The 17,737-nt window shown below is 37.3% G+C and overlaps 1 protein-coding gene and 2 pseudogenes across 4 annotated transcripts; 2 read left to right on the top strand and 1 right to left on the bottom strand.

The window, feature by feature from the left end:
• The first annotated feature begins 4,085 nt into the window (after positions 1–4,085).
• Positions 4,086–10,458, top strand: LOC148917304 (receptor-like protein EIX2; annotated as a pseudogene). Its single transcript, XR_016126961.1, has 2 exons — positions 4,086–9,934; positions 10,144–10,458. The product of XR_016126961.1 is annotated as a receptor-like protein EIX2 (transcript).
• Positions 7,300–10,458, top strand: LOC103342774 (receptor-like protein EIX1). 2 transcript variants are annotated; one of them, XM_089052239.1, is made up of 2 exons: positions 7,300–9,934; positions 10,144–10,458. In XM_089052239.1, exon 1 carries the CDS (start codon positions 7,300–7,302, stop codon positions 9,922–9,924), a length of 2,625 nt encoding a protein of 874 aa, XP_088908365.1. In that variant the 3' UTR covers positions 9,925–9,934; positions 10,144–10,458. The 2 variants fall into 2 exon arrangements, with proteins under 2 accessions (XP_088908365.1, XP_008244648.3); XM_008246426.3 differs by having other exon boundaries at positions 10,139–10,458.
• Positions 10,459–12,753: 2,295 nt separating this feature from the next.
• LOC148917303 (uncharacterized) lies at positions 12,754–16,109 on the bottom strand (annotated as a pseudogene). The gene is made up of 4 exons (XR_016127180.1): positions 15,250–16,109; positions 14,266–15,167; positions 14,051–14,184; positions 12,754–13,974 (listed from the first exon to the last, which is right to left on the bottom strand). The product of XR_016127180.1 is annotated as an uncharacterized LOC148917303 (transcript).
• Between the last annotated feature and the right edge of the window lie 1,628 nt (positions 16,110–17,737).

Below are 17,737 nucleotides of genomic sequence, written 5' to 3'. Positions count from 1 at the left end.
ACAAACTTCATATCCAGCAACACGTTCCTCATCTGAATCAGGATCTACTTCAACTACGGTTGCATCTGTAGACCACTTTGGAATTATAGCCGCCCGGCTATACTTCGGTTATACCATAATATTCAAAAAAACCTATAGCCGCACGGCTACACTACTATATTCAAAAAAACCTATAGCCGCACGGCTACACTTCGGTTATACCATAATATTCAAAAAAACCTATAGCCGCACGGCTACACTACTATATTTTTAAAAACTATAGCCGCACGGCTATAGTTCGGTTTTTTAAAAAGTTATTTTCTAATAAATAGTATCGCCGCTCGGCTATACTTGGGGTTTTTTATAACCTTTTTTTTAATAAATAGTATAGCCGGTCGGCTATACTTGGAGTTTTTTAAAACTTTTTTAAAACTCTTTTTTCTGACTTTTTAATAACTTTTTTTTTATTTATTTCATAGGCCTTGGGTTAGTAAGGGCTTCTTTTCCCATCGCAGGATACGGTAGCTGAGTTTGCAATGAAATGGACTAAAGTTCTGAGAACTAGCGCTCTTGGGGTGAGATTCATGGGTGTTTATCTAAACACAATCATGTTCAACATGGAACGAGGCCAAGACACGACAGAGGCATGTTTCTTTCACCCCCACTTTGTGTCTTCAGCCTCTAGATAAAAGAGAATGAGATTCCTCTGTGTCTTGCTGGATAAATTGTGCAAGATACTTTTACATTCTCAATTATTTTTATAATTATATTACAATTTACATTCAATGTTTTCAGAAAGCAAGTTTGTCATTCTAATCCATATAAAATGGTAGGACACGAACACCTTATAGCTTACCTGTTCTAATCCGCACAAATTGTAAAAATCCTTCATCTCTACTTCATTTCTTAATTCAAGATGTATTGATTCTACTGAGTTGTTTCATCCAATCCAATCCTAGACACTGAACGTGAACTATCAATATATGATGTATATGTGTTTGCATGTTCATGCGCATTTGGGAACAGAACAAATTTTCAATTGGGGGAGCCACCTAGCTATTCTCTGCATATTGACGTAAAAGAGACGACATTATCATCTCTTAAAAGGAATTTTGATCTCAAATTCAGGGTTTCACACTGAAAAGGTAATTTACTTCTGGAAAACGGTGGCAATTTCAGGGGTTCACACTGTAGTTCACTATGAGGAAATTAAGTTTGGCAAAGACTCATCCATGTTTGGTGCATTAGAAAGTCTCCCTTCCAGAATCATGTGTTTAAAAAACACCAATTGCCAAGGGGCCAGTATAATAAATAATGAAAAAGGAGAGCCCTGAGTCAAAAAGAGTCTTGGGAAATTGAATGGGCCTTTCGAAATACCGAACTTGCATGCGTCTGTGTGTGTTGTACCACCTAATTATTTTAAATTAAAAACATATTATTCTTGCGCGTCTATCGATCTCTGTGTCTCTCTCCATCTTCTCCCCTCCTCTTTCTTCTTTGTCTCCTCTCTCTCTCAGCTCTCACCCACCCCACCCACGCCACTAGCCGACAAAGCTAACCCCATCACAACGTCTTCGTTGCGTTCCGCGATCATATTCCTTTAGATATAATCCCGTTACGATTTTCTATGAGTTCTTCGCCTCAAATTGTTTTTTTATTGGTAGTTGACTGTTGTTTTTTATTGCATTGGTTGGTGCTTTGGCTTTAGATTTCCATTAATTGTTTGGAGGATTTTTGTTGTTATTTTTTTGAAGAGTAGCGTGTGATTTGGTTGTTGAGGATTTTTGAGTTACTTAAAAGCTGCTGTAATTTGGTATTGCCGGATGAAACTTCAGAGTTCACCTTATCGCAGAATGTAAGGAGTTTTCGGCACCCTTTGAAACTCAGATCAGTGAGGTGTTGCAATCCATATACACTACCTAATGACGTAAGGCTATCTCCAATTATAGAGCTAAATGTAGTCCATGGTCAAAATATTAATTTTTAAAAAAATAGTATATGACTAAATTTTTTCATCTCCAATTATGCACGGCTATACTTTAGGTCTTTCATATTTTATTATTTTGAGAAAACTATGGTACAACACTCATACATTTCACAACTATGTATTGTTTAATTTAATTAAACTACTATTTAGAGACAATATTCCATATATGACAAGATTTATGATAAAATTTTGTGTCCACATGACACGTCTTATCTTGAAGAAATCTTAATAATTTTTCCTACTATGATTTTTGACTGACACGTGTTGAAATTTTTATATTTTTTTCTTAAATAACACAAATTGAAAACATTTAATCATTTAAAAAGTATGTGTGAAAACATGAATTGGTGTAGAGTACTCACCTAATCCTTTAGGACTTTGTCCCCCCTTTTTTGTACTTGCTACCATTTTCTCCTCATTAATAAAACACTAACGCCTTTGTGTTTTATATATATATATATAAAGGTGACCACATTTATAAATAAAAGAAAAAGAACAAAAAAGGATGGGTTTCAATGGTCTAACCTCCAACAGTCATGACCATTAATTGTTTACAAATTTTTCTTCAACAACATGAATTGAAAACATTTAGAAAGTCTATTAAATATATTTATATTTATATTTAATAGACTTTTTAAATGTTTTCAGCACTTTTAATATTGGCCGTTGAATATACATTTGCACGAGATGATTCGTACTATTGCCCACACTTGATAATTTATCTTCTTCAAAAGCACATGCATGGGGCCCACAAAAAATTTGACTTAGCCAAAGCTAGCTACATGTGGCTGATTGGAGGCTAAAGGGCAAATGTGACCTCCAAATTTGGCCAAAATTTTGTTTAGCCCATTGGAGATGGTTTTGATTATTTTAGGGCTATATTTGGAATATAGCCCATGGCTGGAGATGGCCTAAGGTTCTCACTGATCACCTCTCAATTCTTGAAGCTTTGTAAGATTTGCAATTAATTAGTATATATATACCTAATATGTAATGAGAGCGTATAAACAGTTATAAAGGGTTTTTAAGCGAGAGAAGTTTATTAGATCAAACAAACAAAAAGAGTACAAAGGTAGAAGGCTGTAAAGGGAGCCATCCTAATAGCAATACGGTGGACATGGACAAAGATTTCCCCATTAATCTTGAGAAAAAAAAAATCACACTTACCCTAGCAAATTATTGTGTCAATTGTTTGATGTGTGTAGAGAAATTTTGGGCATATTCCACGCGATTAATAGGAGACCATCTCGCATTCGTGTACGTTTTGAAATATTTGTTCTGGAGTGATTAGCATATCGTGATAGTGGTTGGGAAACTCGTCTGGGTCAATTTCTCTTATACCTATATTGACACATAATTGTGCTTATTTGGGTTAGATTGCTGATTGTTCATATAATCACATATTTTTAGGCTAAAATTCAAGACACATTTAAATTCATAAGTAAACATATTTAGCGTGATTCTCAAATGGATTCAACCAGATTAATTTATAATATTTGCATTTATCTAGCTACAACAAGATTAATTCATCAACAAGATTAATTTCAGTAAACATCAAAGACAGAGACAAAGATGGAGTGTGAGAGATGGAAAATAAGATAGAGCAAAAATGAGAGAGAGATGTGTGGGCCGTCAGAGAGAGAGAAAACATGAGCAGAGAGAATAAAGGAGAGAGTAAATGAGGTAATAATTAAAAGGGTATTTTAGGAATATTAGTAGGTGTAAAAATAGGATTGTGTTTTTTAAAGTTTATGTGGTAGGTGGGAAGATAAGGTGAGTGAGAAAATAAAACAGGTGGGTGGAAATAGCAGACTCTATAACTAAATATCTCGTTTTTTCGGGTTTGTTTATAAAAATTAAATGACATAATATTTATCTATAACACTAGATGTATATATCTCAAAAAGGAAAAGTATATGGCAGCGTTTGTTTGTATCATTACCCAGTGGCATTGATGTAAATAGGGTACAAATTTAATGCTGACATACAAGACTCATTGCGTATGTATGTGGACCGACTTTTCCACTTTTTTAGACCTGCAGCTTTTTCGTTCTTTGGACTGATTTGCCAATGGCCCTAATAATAGACCCCTTTAGGTTATTCAGAAATTCAAAATGCTAAATATTGAAAATTTGGTGTCAGGACTCGAATCTTAAAAATGTGCTAAATATTCCTGAAAAGGTAATTTAGGAGGAAAGTAAGTTTGGCAAAGACTGACCCATGTTTGGTGCAGTAGAAAGTCTCCCTTCGTGAATCATGTGTTTTAGTAGAATTATTGTACAGGAGGAGTTGAGGCTATGGTAAATACACAATTAATGCTTGTATCTTGAGATATCAGACAAGCATATATACTTCACCAGTTTTATCTTTGTCTGAATACTTGTGCTTCTTCGTCTTCATCATGACTCTAACCAACATGGTTGGAGTAAGGTGCTGCTTCAAACTCCTCTATGCAATTGTCGTGCTGATTTTACTACACATGAACAATCCTTGCATTGGATGCAGCGAGAGGGAAAGGCAGGCACTCCTTGCGCTTCAACAAGGTCTCGTGTGCGACTACAGCGATTGCCTCCTTTCCTCCTGGGGAAGAGAAGCCCCAAACAAAGATTGCTGCGAATGGGATGGAGTTCACTGCAGCAACCAAACTGGCCATGTTGTTAAGCTTGAACTCCATTTCGTGCAAGGTAAGATTAGTCCTAAACTCATTGAGTTGCAGCATTTGGAATATTTGGACCTTAGTGGGAATAATTTCAGTGGGAGCCAAATTCCAGATTTCATTGGATCTCTGAGCAATTTAAGATACCTCGGTCTCTCTCATGCAAATTTTTCTGGTTTAATTCCATATCAACTTGGAAACCTTACAAACTTAGAACATCTCGATCTTGGATATCAAGATTTTTTTTCTGGCCCTACTTTTACTCGTCTTTATGCAAAAAATCTCCATTGGCTTCCTAATCTTTCTCGTCTAAAAGACTTGGACGTAAGTTTCGTTAATCTCAGTGATGTTGTTGGTTGGCTGGAAGCAGTTAATATGCTTCCTAAACTAACAAACTTGACATTAGAGGGGTGTAATCTTCCTCCTCCAGTTATATCCTCTGTTTCTCTCTTGAATTCTTCTAAATCTCTTGTTAATGTCGATCTCTACAACAACAATCTTAACTCATCAATCTTCCAATGGTTGCTCGGTACTCATACCAACCTTGTTTATCTTGATCTCTCGGAAAGTAAATTGAGTGGAAGAATACCTGAAAGTATTGGACAGATGTCCAATCTTGTTGATCTTTATCTCTCGGGAAATAAATTGAGTGGAAGAATACCTGAAAGTATTGGACAGATGTCCAATCTGGAGTCTATCGATTTGAGCATGAATTCTCTTGAAGGAGTCATTTCAGAAACTCATTTCTCGAAACTCTCCAAATTAATGTATTTGGATTTATCCCCTAACTCACTAGTTTTAAACTTCAGTTTTGATTGGGTTCCTCCCTTTCAATTGGATGAGATAAGATTGGGGTCTTGTAAGATGGGGCCGTATTTCCCGAAATGGCTTCGAACTCAAAAAAGTTAGGACTGGCTGGATATTTCTAATGCTGGGATTTGCAAAATAAACCCAAAACCAAATTGGGGTATAAGGATTTGTCTCGCAATCAAATTAGAGGAAATTTGGGATCAGAGTTAGCATATAGTTTTTTAAATGTGAGTTGGAACCAATTGGAGGGTCCAATCCCTTCAATCCTATCAGACGTGTCAACTCTAGATCTCTCCAATAATAAATTTTCAGGGTCAGCTTCATTTTTGTGTACAAGTACAACCGAGGAGAGTAATTTAAACTATATTGATCTCTCAAGCAACCATGTATCCGGAGAACTTCCAGATTGCTGGATCCATTTTCAAAAATTACTCTTTCTTGATTTGAGCAACAACTCTTTATCTGGGAAAATTCCTACAACGATGGGATACTTGATTAGTATTCAAACACTAAAACTAAATAACAACAGATTTGTGGGAGAGTTGCCTTCACAATTGAAGAATTGCATATACTTGACACTTGTTGATGTTGGGGAAAATAAATTGTCAGGATTAATACCTGAATGGCTAGGGGAAAGTATGATAAATTTGGTTATTATTATCCTTCGATCTAATCAGTTTTATAGAAGCATCCCGCCACAGTTATGCCATCTTACAAAACTTCAAATTTTGGATTTGTCGATGAACAACATCTCTGGAACTATACCCAAATGTCTTAACACTTTGACTACTTTGACTCAAAAGGAGAAATCAAGTCCAAGTATCGAACATTTAAGTGAATTTCAGTTGGGAGAATCATCATTCTATGATTTGCCTTATGATGAAAAAGCCGCTTTAGTATGGAAAGGAGTACTGTCGAAATACCAAAGTACTCTAGGACTTGTAAAGAGTATTGATCTCTCATGCAATAAGTTGAGTGGGGAGATTCCTATAGAAATCACTTATCTTGTTGGTTTGGTTTCTTTAAACTTGTCGAGAAACCGATTAACAGGTCAAATACCTTCAAGGATTGGAAATTTGCAAGAGTTAGATTCTCTTGATTTATCAAGAAACCAGATCGATGGCAGAATTCCAATAAGTATGTCTTGGATAAATCGTATTGGTTACTTGGACTTGTCAGAAAACAACTTGTCTGGAAAAATTCCAATAGGCACTCAACTTCAAACGTTTGACTTTGCTTTTGGTGGAAATCCTCTGCTTTGTGGAGAACCACTCCCAAGGACATGCCCTGAGGAGGAAAAAGGTCCAAGACAATCTTTGTTGGTGAATGAAGACGACAAGGATGGGCTCATAACAAAAGGATTTTACATTTGCATGGGGCTTGGGTTTGCTGTTGGATTTTGGGGAGTTTGCGGCACTCTTCTGGTCAACAGGTCATGCAGATATACGTACTTCAATTTCTTGACCTTTCTGAACGATTGGCTGTACGTGAAGGTAGAAATCATCAAGCAAAGGATCCGTAATAAATAAAAGGTAATTACTACTATCTTTCTTACATACTAGTTATGAAATTAAATTATGCAAGTTAGTTGTTCTTAACCCCGAATATACATGCAGATATTACAGAACATAAGAAATGAAAATGAAAAACTAAAATTGAAATGATTATCAAATAGGCCCTTTGTTTATGTGATTTACCCATGTGTTTCGCAAAGACTCACCCATGTGTTTTAGTAGAATTATTGTACAGGAGGAGTTGAGGCTATGGTAAATACACAATTAATGCTTGTATCTTGAGATATCAGACAAGCATATATACTTCACCAGTTTTATCTTTGTCTGAATACTTGTGCTTCTTCGTCTTCATCATGACTCTAACCAACATGGTTGGAGTAAGGTGCTGCTTCAAACTCCTCTATGCAATTGTGGTGCTCATTTTACTACACATGAACAATCCTTGCATTGGATGCAGCGAGAGGGAAAGGCAAGCACTCCTTGCACTTCAACAAGGTCTCGTGTTCGTGGATGACTACGGCATCAGCAATCCCTTCCTTTCCTGGGGAAGAGAAGCCCAAAACAAAGATTGCTGCGAATGGGATGGAGTCCACTGCAGCAACCAAACTGGCCATGTTGTTAAGCTTGAACTCCATGCTTTGCAAGGTAAGATTAGTCCTAAACTCATTGAGTTGCAGCATTTGGAATATTTGGACCTTAGTTCCAATAATTTCAGTGGGAGCCAAATTCCAGATTTCATTGGATCTCTGAGCAATTTAAGATACCTCGATCTCTCTTTTGCAAATTTTGGAGGTTTAATTCCATATCAACTTGGAAACCTTACAAACTTGGAATATCTCGATCTTGGGTGTCGATATTATCTCTTTTGCTCTCCTAATCTTTATGCAAAAAATCTCTATTGGCTTCCTAATCTTTCTCGTCTAAAATACTTGGACCTAAGTTTCGTTAATCTCAGTGATGTTGTTGGTTGGCTGGAAGCAGTTAATATGCTTCCTAAACTAACAAACTTGACATTAGAGGGGTGTAATCTTCCTCCTCCAGTTATATCCTCTGTTTCTCTCTTGAATTCTTCTAAATCTCTTGTTCATGTCGATCTCTACAACAACAGTCTTGACTCATCCATCTTCCAATGGTTGCCTGGAAGTATTGGACAGATGTCCAATCTTGTTTATCTTGATCTCTCGGAAAATAAATTGAGTGGAAGAATACCTGAAAGTATTGGACAGATGTCCAATCTTGTTTATCTTGATCTCTCGGAAAATAAATTGAGTGGAAGAATACCTGAAAGTATTGGACAGATTTCCAATCTGAAGCTTATCGATTTGAGCATGAATTCTCTTGAAGGAGTCATTTCAGAAACTCATTTCTCGAAACTCTCCAAATTAAGGATTTTGGATATATCCTCGAACTCACTAGTTTTAAACTTCAGTTTTGATTGGGTTCCTCCCTTTCAATTGGATGAGATAAGATTGGGGTCTTGTAAGATGGGGCCGTATTTCCCGAAATGGCTTCGAACTCAGAAAAGTTATAACCAGCTGGATATTTCTGATGCTGGAATTTCTGATACCATTCCAACTTGGTTTTGGGATTTGCAAAATAAATTGTCGTATGTGGATTTGTCTCGCAATCAAATTAGAGGAAATTTGAGTTCAGAGTTAGCATCTAATTTAAATGTGAGTTGGAACCAATTGGAGGGTCCAATCCCTTCAATCCTATCAAGTGTGTCATTGCTAGATCTGTCCAATAATAAATTTTCAGGGTTAGGTTCATTATTGTGCACAAGTACAACCGAGAACAGTAATTTAGAATATCTTGATCTCTCAAGCAACCATGTGTCCGGAGATCTTCCAGACTGCTGGATCCATTTTCAAATGTTAATCTTTCTTGATTTGAGCAACAACTCTTTATTTGGGAAAATTCCTACCACGATGGGATACTTGTTTCGTATCGAGACACTAAAACTAAATAATAACAGATTTGTCGGAGAGTTGCCTTCACAATTGAAGAATTGCACAATGTTGACACTTGTTAATGTTGGGGAAAATAAATTGTCAGGATTAATACCTGAATGGCTAGGGGAAAATAAATTGTCAGGATTAATACCTGAATGGCTAGGGGAAAATCTTCTAAATTTGGCTATCATTATCCTTCGATCTAATCAATTTTATAGGAGCATCCCGCCACAGTTATGCCATCTTACACACCTTCAAATTTTGGATTTGTCGATGAACAACATCTCTGGAACTATACCGAAATGTCTCAACAATTGGACTACTTTGGCTAAAAAAGGAACGTCAACTCTAACTATGCATCATCAGTCCTTTCTTTGGGACTATATAGATGAAGAATATGTAACATGGAAAGGAGTAAGGTCAAAATACAAAAATACTCTGGGACTTGTAAAGAGTATTGATCTCTCATGCAATAAGTTGAGTGGGGAGATTCCTACTGAAGTCACTTATCTTGTTGGTTTGATTTCTTTAAACTTGTCGAGAAACCAATTAACAGGTCAAATACCTTCAAGGATTGGAAATTTGCAGGAGTTAGATTCTCTTGATTTATCAAGAAACCAGATAAATGGCACAATTCCAATAAGTATTTCTCGGATAAATCGTATTGGTTACTTGGACTTGTCAGAAAACAACTTGTCTGGAAAAATTCCAGAAGGCACCCAGCTCCAAACCTTTGACTCTGCTTATGGTGGAAATCCTCTTCTTTATGGAGAACCACTCGGGCCATGCTCTGAGGAGGAAAAAGGTCCAAGACAATCTGTGTTGGTGAATGAAGACGACAAAGATGGGCTCATAACACAAGGATTTTACATCAGCATGGGGCTTGGGTTTGCTGTTGGATTTTGGGGAGTTTGCGGCACTCTTCTGGTCAACAGTGTCATGCAGATATACGTACTTCAATTTCTTGACCTTTCTGAACGATTGGCTGTACGTGAAGGTAGAAATCATCAAGCAAAGGATCCGTAATAAATAAAAGGTAATTACTACTATCTTTCTTACATACTAGTTATGAAATTAAATTATGCAAGTTAGTTGTTCTTAACCCCGAATATACATGCAGATATTACAGAACATAAGAAATGAAAATGAAAAACTAAAATTGAAATGATTATCAAATAGGCCCTTTGTTTATGTGATTTATCTTTTTCAATCTTATGGGTTGTTTAACCTTTGTCTTTAGCATAGGCACCTTTGAGACGACATGCTTCCCTTCTGTTGAAGATGGATGCGATGAAGGACTCCTATTTGTACTAGTTTTCGAGTATTTGAGTGATGATGAGGGATCTCACTGAAATAAAAGAACCATTTTAGTAGATTAGTTGTGCTGTTATTTGTAAGAACTTAACGGGAACTTCTCCCTTGAACTATTTGATATGATGTTCTTGTGTACCTCATGTTGTATGTTTTTTTTCTTCTTTCGCAATGTAGGAAATGTAGACGCATAATTGCATTTTACTGTATTTATTGTTGTTATGAATAAAACAACGGAATTTGAGTTAACATATGTCATTATCTTTCATATGTATAAGAAAGAAAATACTTGTCCTAAAACAGAATGTTGAGGCCCAAAAAATCCACGGTTGGGCCCGAATAAATTCCCGGCCCAATACGACACCTTATTAAGAAAAGACCCAATTTGGAGCACACGAAAGTCCGTCATGCACAAGTCACAGTCCACATGTCATGCCAAATAAATAATCCGTCATGCTAAGGATTGAGATAAAGATCATAAAATACACTAGCTCTACAAGCCTATGCTAATTACCCCGTCAAGTATCATGATAAAAAGCATGCCACGCCAAGTTGGAAATCATTATTTCCCACCCCAACCATGCTACAAGCCTAAGTGGGCCCAGGCCATTCAAATGCCCGGTACTTGCTTGAGTGAGTTGTGGTATAGATGGTAATGAATTGTCATGAGGCCCATTGATGGGCCCAGAAATAAATCCTAGGTTGCTTGGGAGCCGGATTCAAGTCCATTTCTTAGGCCCAAACATGTGGGTGAGCATAGAAGAGAAAGTAGCCCATCATTTCAACCAAAGTAGCCCATCATTTCAACCAAAATAGCCCAACAATTGATGAAGTTAGCCCATTTACTTGATAAACCAACTCATTGTCCTAGAAGGCCCAAGCAACCCAAGAAAATATATGCAAAACTCCAACACCTAGCTGAAAACAAAAGCCACGATGAAAGCCAAAATATCCATGTCTGTAAGCTCTGGGAGGCTCCAAGCACATGGGGAAATGAATCCCAACGCAAGCCATCAGAAAACCAAGGGATACTTGAGCAAATCACCAGCATACATACCCAATTCTTTCCCTCATCAGACCTGGCCATGGAAGAAGGAAGGAAAGAAAGGAAGGAGATGGCTGGGAATGGAAGTTCTCCACTGAGGCAATGCTGGAAAAACATTAAGTTCCCAAAAATCCATGATTTTGTGAAATTGGGCAGAGAGGATTTTACTAGAGTAAGATAAGTCAAAGAAAATGAGGAGAAAAGAAGGAAAAAGTTTGGCCAAATTGGATAGAAACCATTAGGGTTTCTTGGAAAATGATAGCTTCCAGCGGCTATAAAAAGGGCCACCTCCTACCCAACACACAACACACATCCAGAGAGAAAACTTTATCTCTCACCTCTGAAGCCTCTGCAATTTCGAGCCATATCATTCCATCTCTCCCCATTTTCCCTTTTGGTAAACTTTTCCAAAGTTTGACAGAGTTTTCGTCGAGCTGCAGGAAACTACCCAGCACACCCACTACTTAATCACTAGCTGAAAAAACCCACATCCAGAGAGCAAGCTTCCTCTCTTACCTGCAAAACCCAGCAATTTCGTGCTCCATTCACCCTTCTCCCTATTTTCCTTCTTCTGTTAGATTGCTCTAACACTTGACAGAGTCTCTGTCAAGCTGCCGGAAAAACACTCAAGCCACTTATTCCTTTCTCTCCCCCTTTTCTCAGCCAAACCTTCTTGCAAACCTTTCCTTTCTCACCTTAACACCCCTTTTCCCCCCAAGAACGCATAACTTTCTCTTTGGTGCTAAACTCATATCAATTTTGCTTCCATGCCACAAGCCGCTCATGCCAAGCTAGAAAATCTGTATGTAAGCTGTTGTTATTTTTGTTGGTGAAGGTAACCAAGGTGTTTCCTAAGGCATCTCTGTCATTTCGAAGCATTTTTTGGGCTTGATCTTCTAACTCAGAGACATCGCTCCTTACGACAACCCAGCCCATTTGTAGCTGCCAGAAGAAAAATGCCCCTACACATAAGAAAAGAGAAATTGATGATACATTGGGCCTGCTCAAGTTTGATGTATTCTACATTGGGCTATAAAGTATCTCAATCTCATAAACATAAGGAAATAGCAATAGAAATGAAGAATGAAAAAACGGAGCAGAAACAAGGGAGAGGATATTGCTCTCGGCACTAGCTTTTCTATTTATACAAAAAGACATGTACATATTAATAACAACTCTAGGACATTAATTTGAACCAAGGATTAAAATATCGGCCGTGCAGATAATATCGGGCCTCCAATTTACGGATATTTCGGGGGATATATCGTTATCGTTTTAGGTATCGGGAAGAAATCAACAAAAATGACAGATATAGGCATTGAAACACATCATTTTGGTGTAAAACTTTCATAGATGTTATGTACATTGTCAATGAATGTATTGAACAAATAAAACTCAAAATTTACTAATAATAAGATATATATATATATATATATATATATATGATGAAGTATAAGTGGTATGTAATGCGCGTTAATGAAAAATTTGAAAATAAAAAGTTGATTAGAATGAATAAACCATGCATAAATCCATAGTTTATTTAAACATTGGATTACAATTTAGATGAGTGTCCAACTACATAAATGAAGAGCTCCTATGAGGTTCAAACAATGAGGAACAACCATCTAGATTCATACAATAATCATACCAAGTCATGTAACCCGAGTAGTTTGTAAGCCATGTTTGAACATGGTGCACATATGTCTCTCTTGAGCTCCCTACTGTCATCCCATATATGGGATAGTTAGGATTAACCCAACTAGTAGGTCCATAATCTGTTTCCTCATCTTGAGCTCCATTTCTAGTTCCACTATAATCAGACATGACATAACCATAGCCATCATAAGATTCATTTGAGTTAGTACTAGGTCTAGTTCCTATGCTCATAGATCCAAAACTGATCGCCATGTCCTCTTCAGATGGATTGATTGGTTGGCTTCTTTTCTTTGAGTATTGCTTCCCAATTGCGCCAATGCCTGGTCCAGCTTCTCTGCGTCCATGATCCTCATCTTGGGTGGCATGAGTAAAATCAGCCTCAACAGTAAATGGGCTGTATTGTCTTCCTTCTTCATTACCTCCCGATCCAGCATTACTTCCTCCATCATTATCTGACGAATTGGATGAACTTTCCATTCTACTAGCACTAGCATCGTCTCTCAAGGGACGTCTTTGACATTGCCTAGGTCCAAGCATATCCCTTTCAAATGATAAAGTATCTCCACTCCTAACATCTTCGGATATGACTCTATCAACATCAACTCCTTCTTGGGTAGCATGTTGTGCTATAACGGCATCAGGGTTGCCTTGTTCATCATCCAAGTGAGCTGTCATAATCCATTGTTGAATTGGATTATTATCATCATCAGATGGTTGCCCTGCAATGTCAAGAAGGTCTATGTAGTCATTTTCTGCAACCTTGTTCATTTCAGCCTCTTCATCACGTAGCTTAAGTTTCATATTATAATAGCAAAAGACAATCTTTTCCAGCCTAGTATATGCGAGACGGTTCCTTTGTTTCGTGTGAATAAGAGCAAATGTACTCCAATTTCGCTCACATGCCGATGATGATGTTGTCTGTGACAATATACGCATAGCAATTTTTTGCAAGTTCGGGCAGAATCATCATGAAGATTCCACCATTCTGCTAGGGGGATCGATTTTCTTGATTTGACAGCCATCTCAGTGCCAAATGTCTTTCTAAAGTCTCTAAAATTTATCACCTGGATCACAATGTTTTGTGTTCAAGATGCATAAAACTAAATTTAATAAGGAAGACATTGTTTTGTGCTCACTTACCTCAGCCCCAAATGCTTGCAAACCTCTATCCCCAGTTGGGTTCAACCTTTCAAATACGCGTTGGAGTCCTGAAAGTAACTCTTTATTGTGGCCAACCCCAGTTTCATATTGATATCTAGGGTTCAAGTAGTGGGCTACAAATATGAAGAGTAGTTAATACCCGTTGTATAAATTTAAAAATTGATGCATATTTTTACTAAAAGATTAAAACATACCAGCTTGATGTAATGGACGAGATAATGTGACATCCCATCTGTGATTGATGATTTTGAGAAGCCATTTTTTTCCCTTCAACTTATAAATCTTCTCTTTCATTATGTGAAACATATCATATAAGATAGGCATGGTAGAAACTACCTCTGTGTCAACAATTCGCAAGATGCTATACAAAGGCTCATAGATGGATTGCACTCCTTCCATGGCATCCCAGAATCTATGATCAAGGACTCGACTTTCAATTCTCTTCCCCTCTTCTGATTCACTAAATCGACTATTATACCATTCCTCACTTGTAAAAAGTTGCTTCAACCCAACTTTCTTATTTAAGATGCTATTGATGGTGATGTAGTTTGTCGCAAATCGAGTTGCACCGGGTCGGACCAAATCTCCTTGACAGAAGATCCTCATCTGAGCCAATAGCCAACTATGATTGTAAATGTAGTTGGTTAATTTCCTAGCCTTATTTATGACATTAGCCACCGACTCTTACTTCCCAATATCTTCAAATATTAAATCAATGCAATGTGCAGCACAAGGAGTCCAATAAATAGGGTACCACTCCATCATCATCTGTCCAGCCTTAACAAAGGCTGAACCATTGTCGGTGACAATATGAACAACATTCGAACGGCCCAACCTCTTTTATGACATCCTTCAACAATTTGGCAATGTACTTTGCATCCTTGGTTTTATTTGAAGCATCCACTGATTTCAAAAAAATTGTTTTCCCGTTTGAGTAGACCATGAAATTTATTATGGACAACCTCGTGGGGCCAGTCGCATCCATACACACCCCAATCTTCCTTTACCTTTTCCACATAGGCTTGCATGTCTGTGTGTTCCATATCTAAGTACTTATGCTTTATTTCATACGGTGATGGTGTGGCTACGCCTTGACCTAATATAAACTCATATTAGTAATTGGTGTGTTTAGAATATTTAAGTTCAAGAAAGGAAAGTTATAAGGAATAAAGCAAAACCTGCTTGTTGGGCTGCAGCAATCATATTCTTGAAATGAGGGGAACTTGCTTTTTGAGGAGCCACATTCTCAAGTATGAAGAATTTGCTGCAGTATCTTCCAAGTACCTCTGCTGAGTTTCTAATTATGCCTTTGATTGTTCTCTGTTTTGCTCTAGTGTTCTTGTGTGGCATTGGTACCGGAGGAGATGGAAGTGGGTCTCGAAGGCTTTGAGTGCGACAGTATTGCGGTTGACTACTACCACTTGCTCCCCCTGCAAATCGTTTGCTTCCCATTCCATAAACTCCTCCTTGTCTAAACCGTTCTTGCTTCGACGCTCTAATGGCAGCAAGGTAATCTTCTTTCTCCGCAGGGTGCATGTCTGGAGGATATGCATATCCATCGTCATCATCGTCATCATCATCATCAACAAGATTGCTACTTTTATTGCCCATGTATCCCTCTCTTGCTGTAGATCTTATGTTTTCTTCAACAGATTTCTTATGTTGTTTGCTAGACTCTTTCTCCTTTATCCATGCAATTACCTCCTTCTTAATATCTGGTGGTACTTCTTTGCACTTCTTTACACTTTTATGTGGATCAAATTCGGCCAAATGATACTTTAACCGTGTAATTCCACCACTTTTAAATGTGGATTCACAAAATGTGCATATGGTGCCATGCTTATTGCCTTCTATTGGACGAGCATATTTCCATGCCACATCAAGACCACCAGGCACACTAGCTCCACTCGGTCCACTACTACTTGCCATTTTTAATCTATCACACTTAAAATATATTAAATGAACTTACAATATCAAATCTATCACAAAAATAATATAGACCATGAGGGAGAGGCACATACCTGAAATAGCAGTCAAAGAGAACTTGCAAACAAGGAAAGAAGCTCACAGACTAAATAAAAATTGAAAAGCTAATAGAGAAAGAAAGAGAAGAGAAGGGAAGATTTGGTGCCCCAAAAAAAGCAAAATAGCCTTTGATTTAAAGAGGGCTTCTCTCGTGATAACAATGGGAACTTTTGGGGTTGGGGGACAATGGTATATGGGCTTTGCAGACTTTATTTTATGGATTCCAGTTGGATGATTCTCTGACTTTGATGGAACTAAAAGTAGCCAAATTTTTTGGAGGTATGTGGGCAGTGAATTGCATTTTGCCAATTGTCTGACTTCGAAAAGTGAAAAAGAAACAACCAAAAAATGAAACAAATATTAAATGATAAAGAGTTCCACAAGAAGCTCAGACTTAGATAAAAGCTTTCAACAGTTTAAAGGCGGAACAATAAGCCAAAAAAGAGAACCCCAAAGCTCAAAACAGTATTCCAAGCACGAAGTAAAGAATCAATTCTTCTTCCAAGTTCTTCTTTTCATGGCTCAAAAAACATTCACTCACATTCTTTACATTATTAATTATTATTATACTAATATTTTGTCTATCATATAATCTACAAATTAACAAATATAGTGGTTGTGATCAATACACGTTAGACCAAGAGATGGGAAGCCAAGTTAGTGGCAAATAAGCTTGAGATAGGACATGTATGTCCCTTCAATTGACTATGCATAGATTCTTTTGATGCATACTCCAAAACATCTTTTGCATTGAATATTGCCAAAAGCCTTCACACATATCTAATCACTGCACATATACCTCTAAAAAATATTTTCAGTTTCAATTTGCTTCAAAACTTTTTAATTTTTTTGGGTTTTGTTATGGGTATCGGGAAATATCGGGAAACATCGGCAAAATATCGGGAATATTGCACTTATCGGGGATATATCGTCGATATAGGGGAAGATATGACCTTACCCCCCAATATCGATGTCGACAGTTCAAAATGTCGATATATCGGCCGATATATCGATGTATCGGCCAATATTTCAATCCTTGATTTGAACAACTTGTGCACTAATTCATCAAAAGTAATGAAATGTACAAAAAGAAAAAGAAATTCGCTTATTTATAATCAAGGTTTCAATGATGGAGCCAATTACAAGAGACAATGCTTATCAAGTAGGAAGTAAATTTTTATGGATTGTCTATGAGATGTGCTTAATGACAGATGAAAATTGCAGAAGTGAAGCTTCAGAAGGAACTATACAAAAAGATGACAGCAGAAACAGTTTGCAGGAAAAAGATGTAAAGAATGTACCACAATTTGCACTGGTGGGTGCTTTGGCTTTAGATTTGGACCGATAGTGACAATGACCACCATGAGGAGGGTGAGGAGAAGGCAGAGAAGTTGAAATCTTAATGAAAGCAAAGATACCTTGATATCGGCATTAAAAGTCAAAAGATTGGTAGGAGTCTAGTCGAGTGTCTATACTCCGGTTTTAAATTCTTTTGAAATTAATAATATAGCCGCGCGGCAATACTAGTTTTTTTATTTTAAAAAAAGGGCAGGTTAGGTTCTAGGCTCCAGGCGGGTCCCCGCTTTTTTTTCTATCGAGTATAGCCGCTCGGCTATACCGCTGAATTAAATAAATAGTATA

This window comes from Prunus mume, linkage group LG5 (assembly GCF_029339155.1).
Source record: "Prunus mume cultivar Tortuosa linkage group LG5, ASM2933915v1, whole genome shotgun sequence".
Taxonomy (NCBI): Eukaryota; Viridiplantae; Streptophyta; class Magnoliopsida; order Rosales; family Rosaceae; genus Prunus; species Prunus mume.
Note: the sequence above shows the minus strand (reverse complement) of the source record. Positions and strands in the feature narration are given on the sequence as shown.

Excerpts from the sequence above, each read along its gene's own strand:
- LOC103342774 (XM_089052239.1), top strand. The coding sequence starts at position 7,300 with ATGACTCTAACCAACATGGTTGGAGTAAGGTGCTGCTTCAAACTCCTC.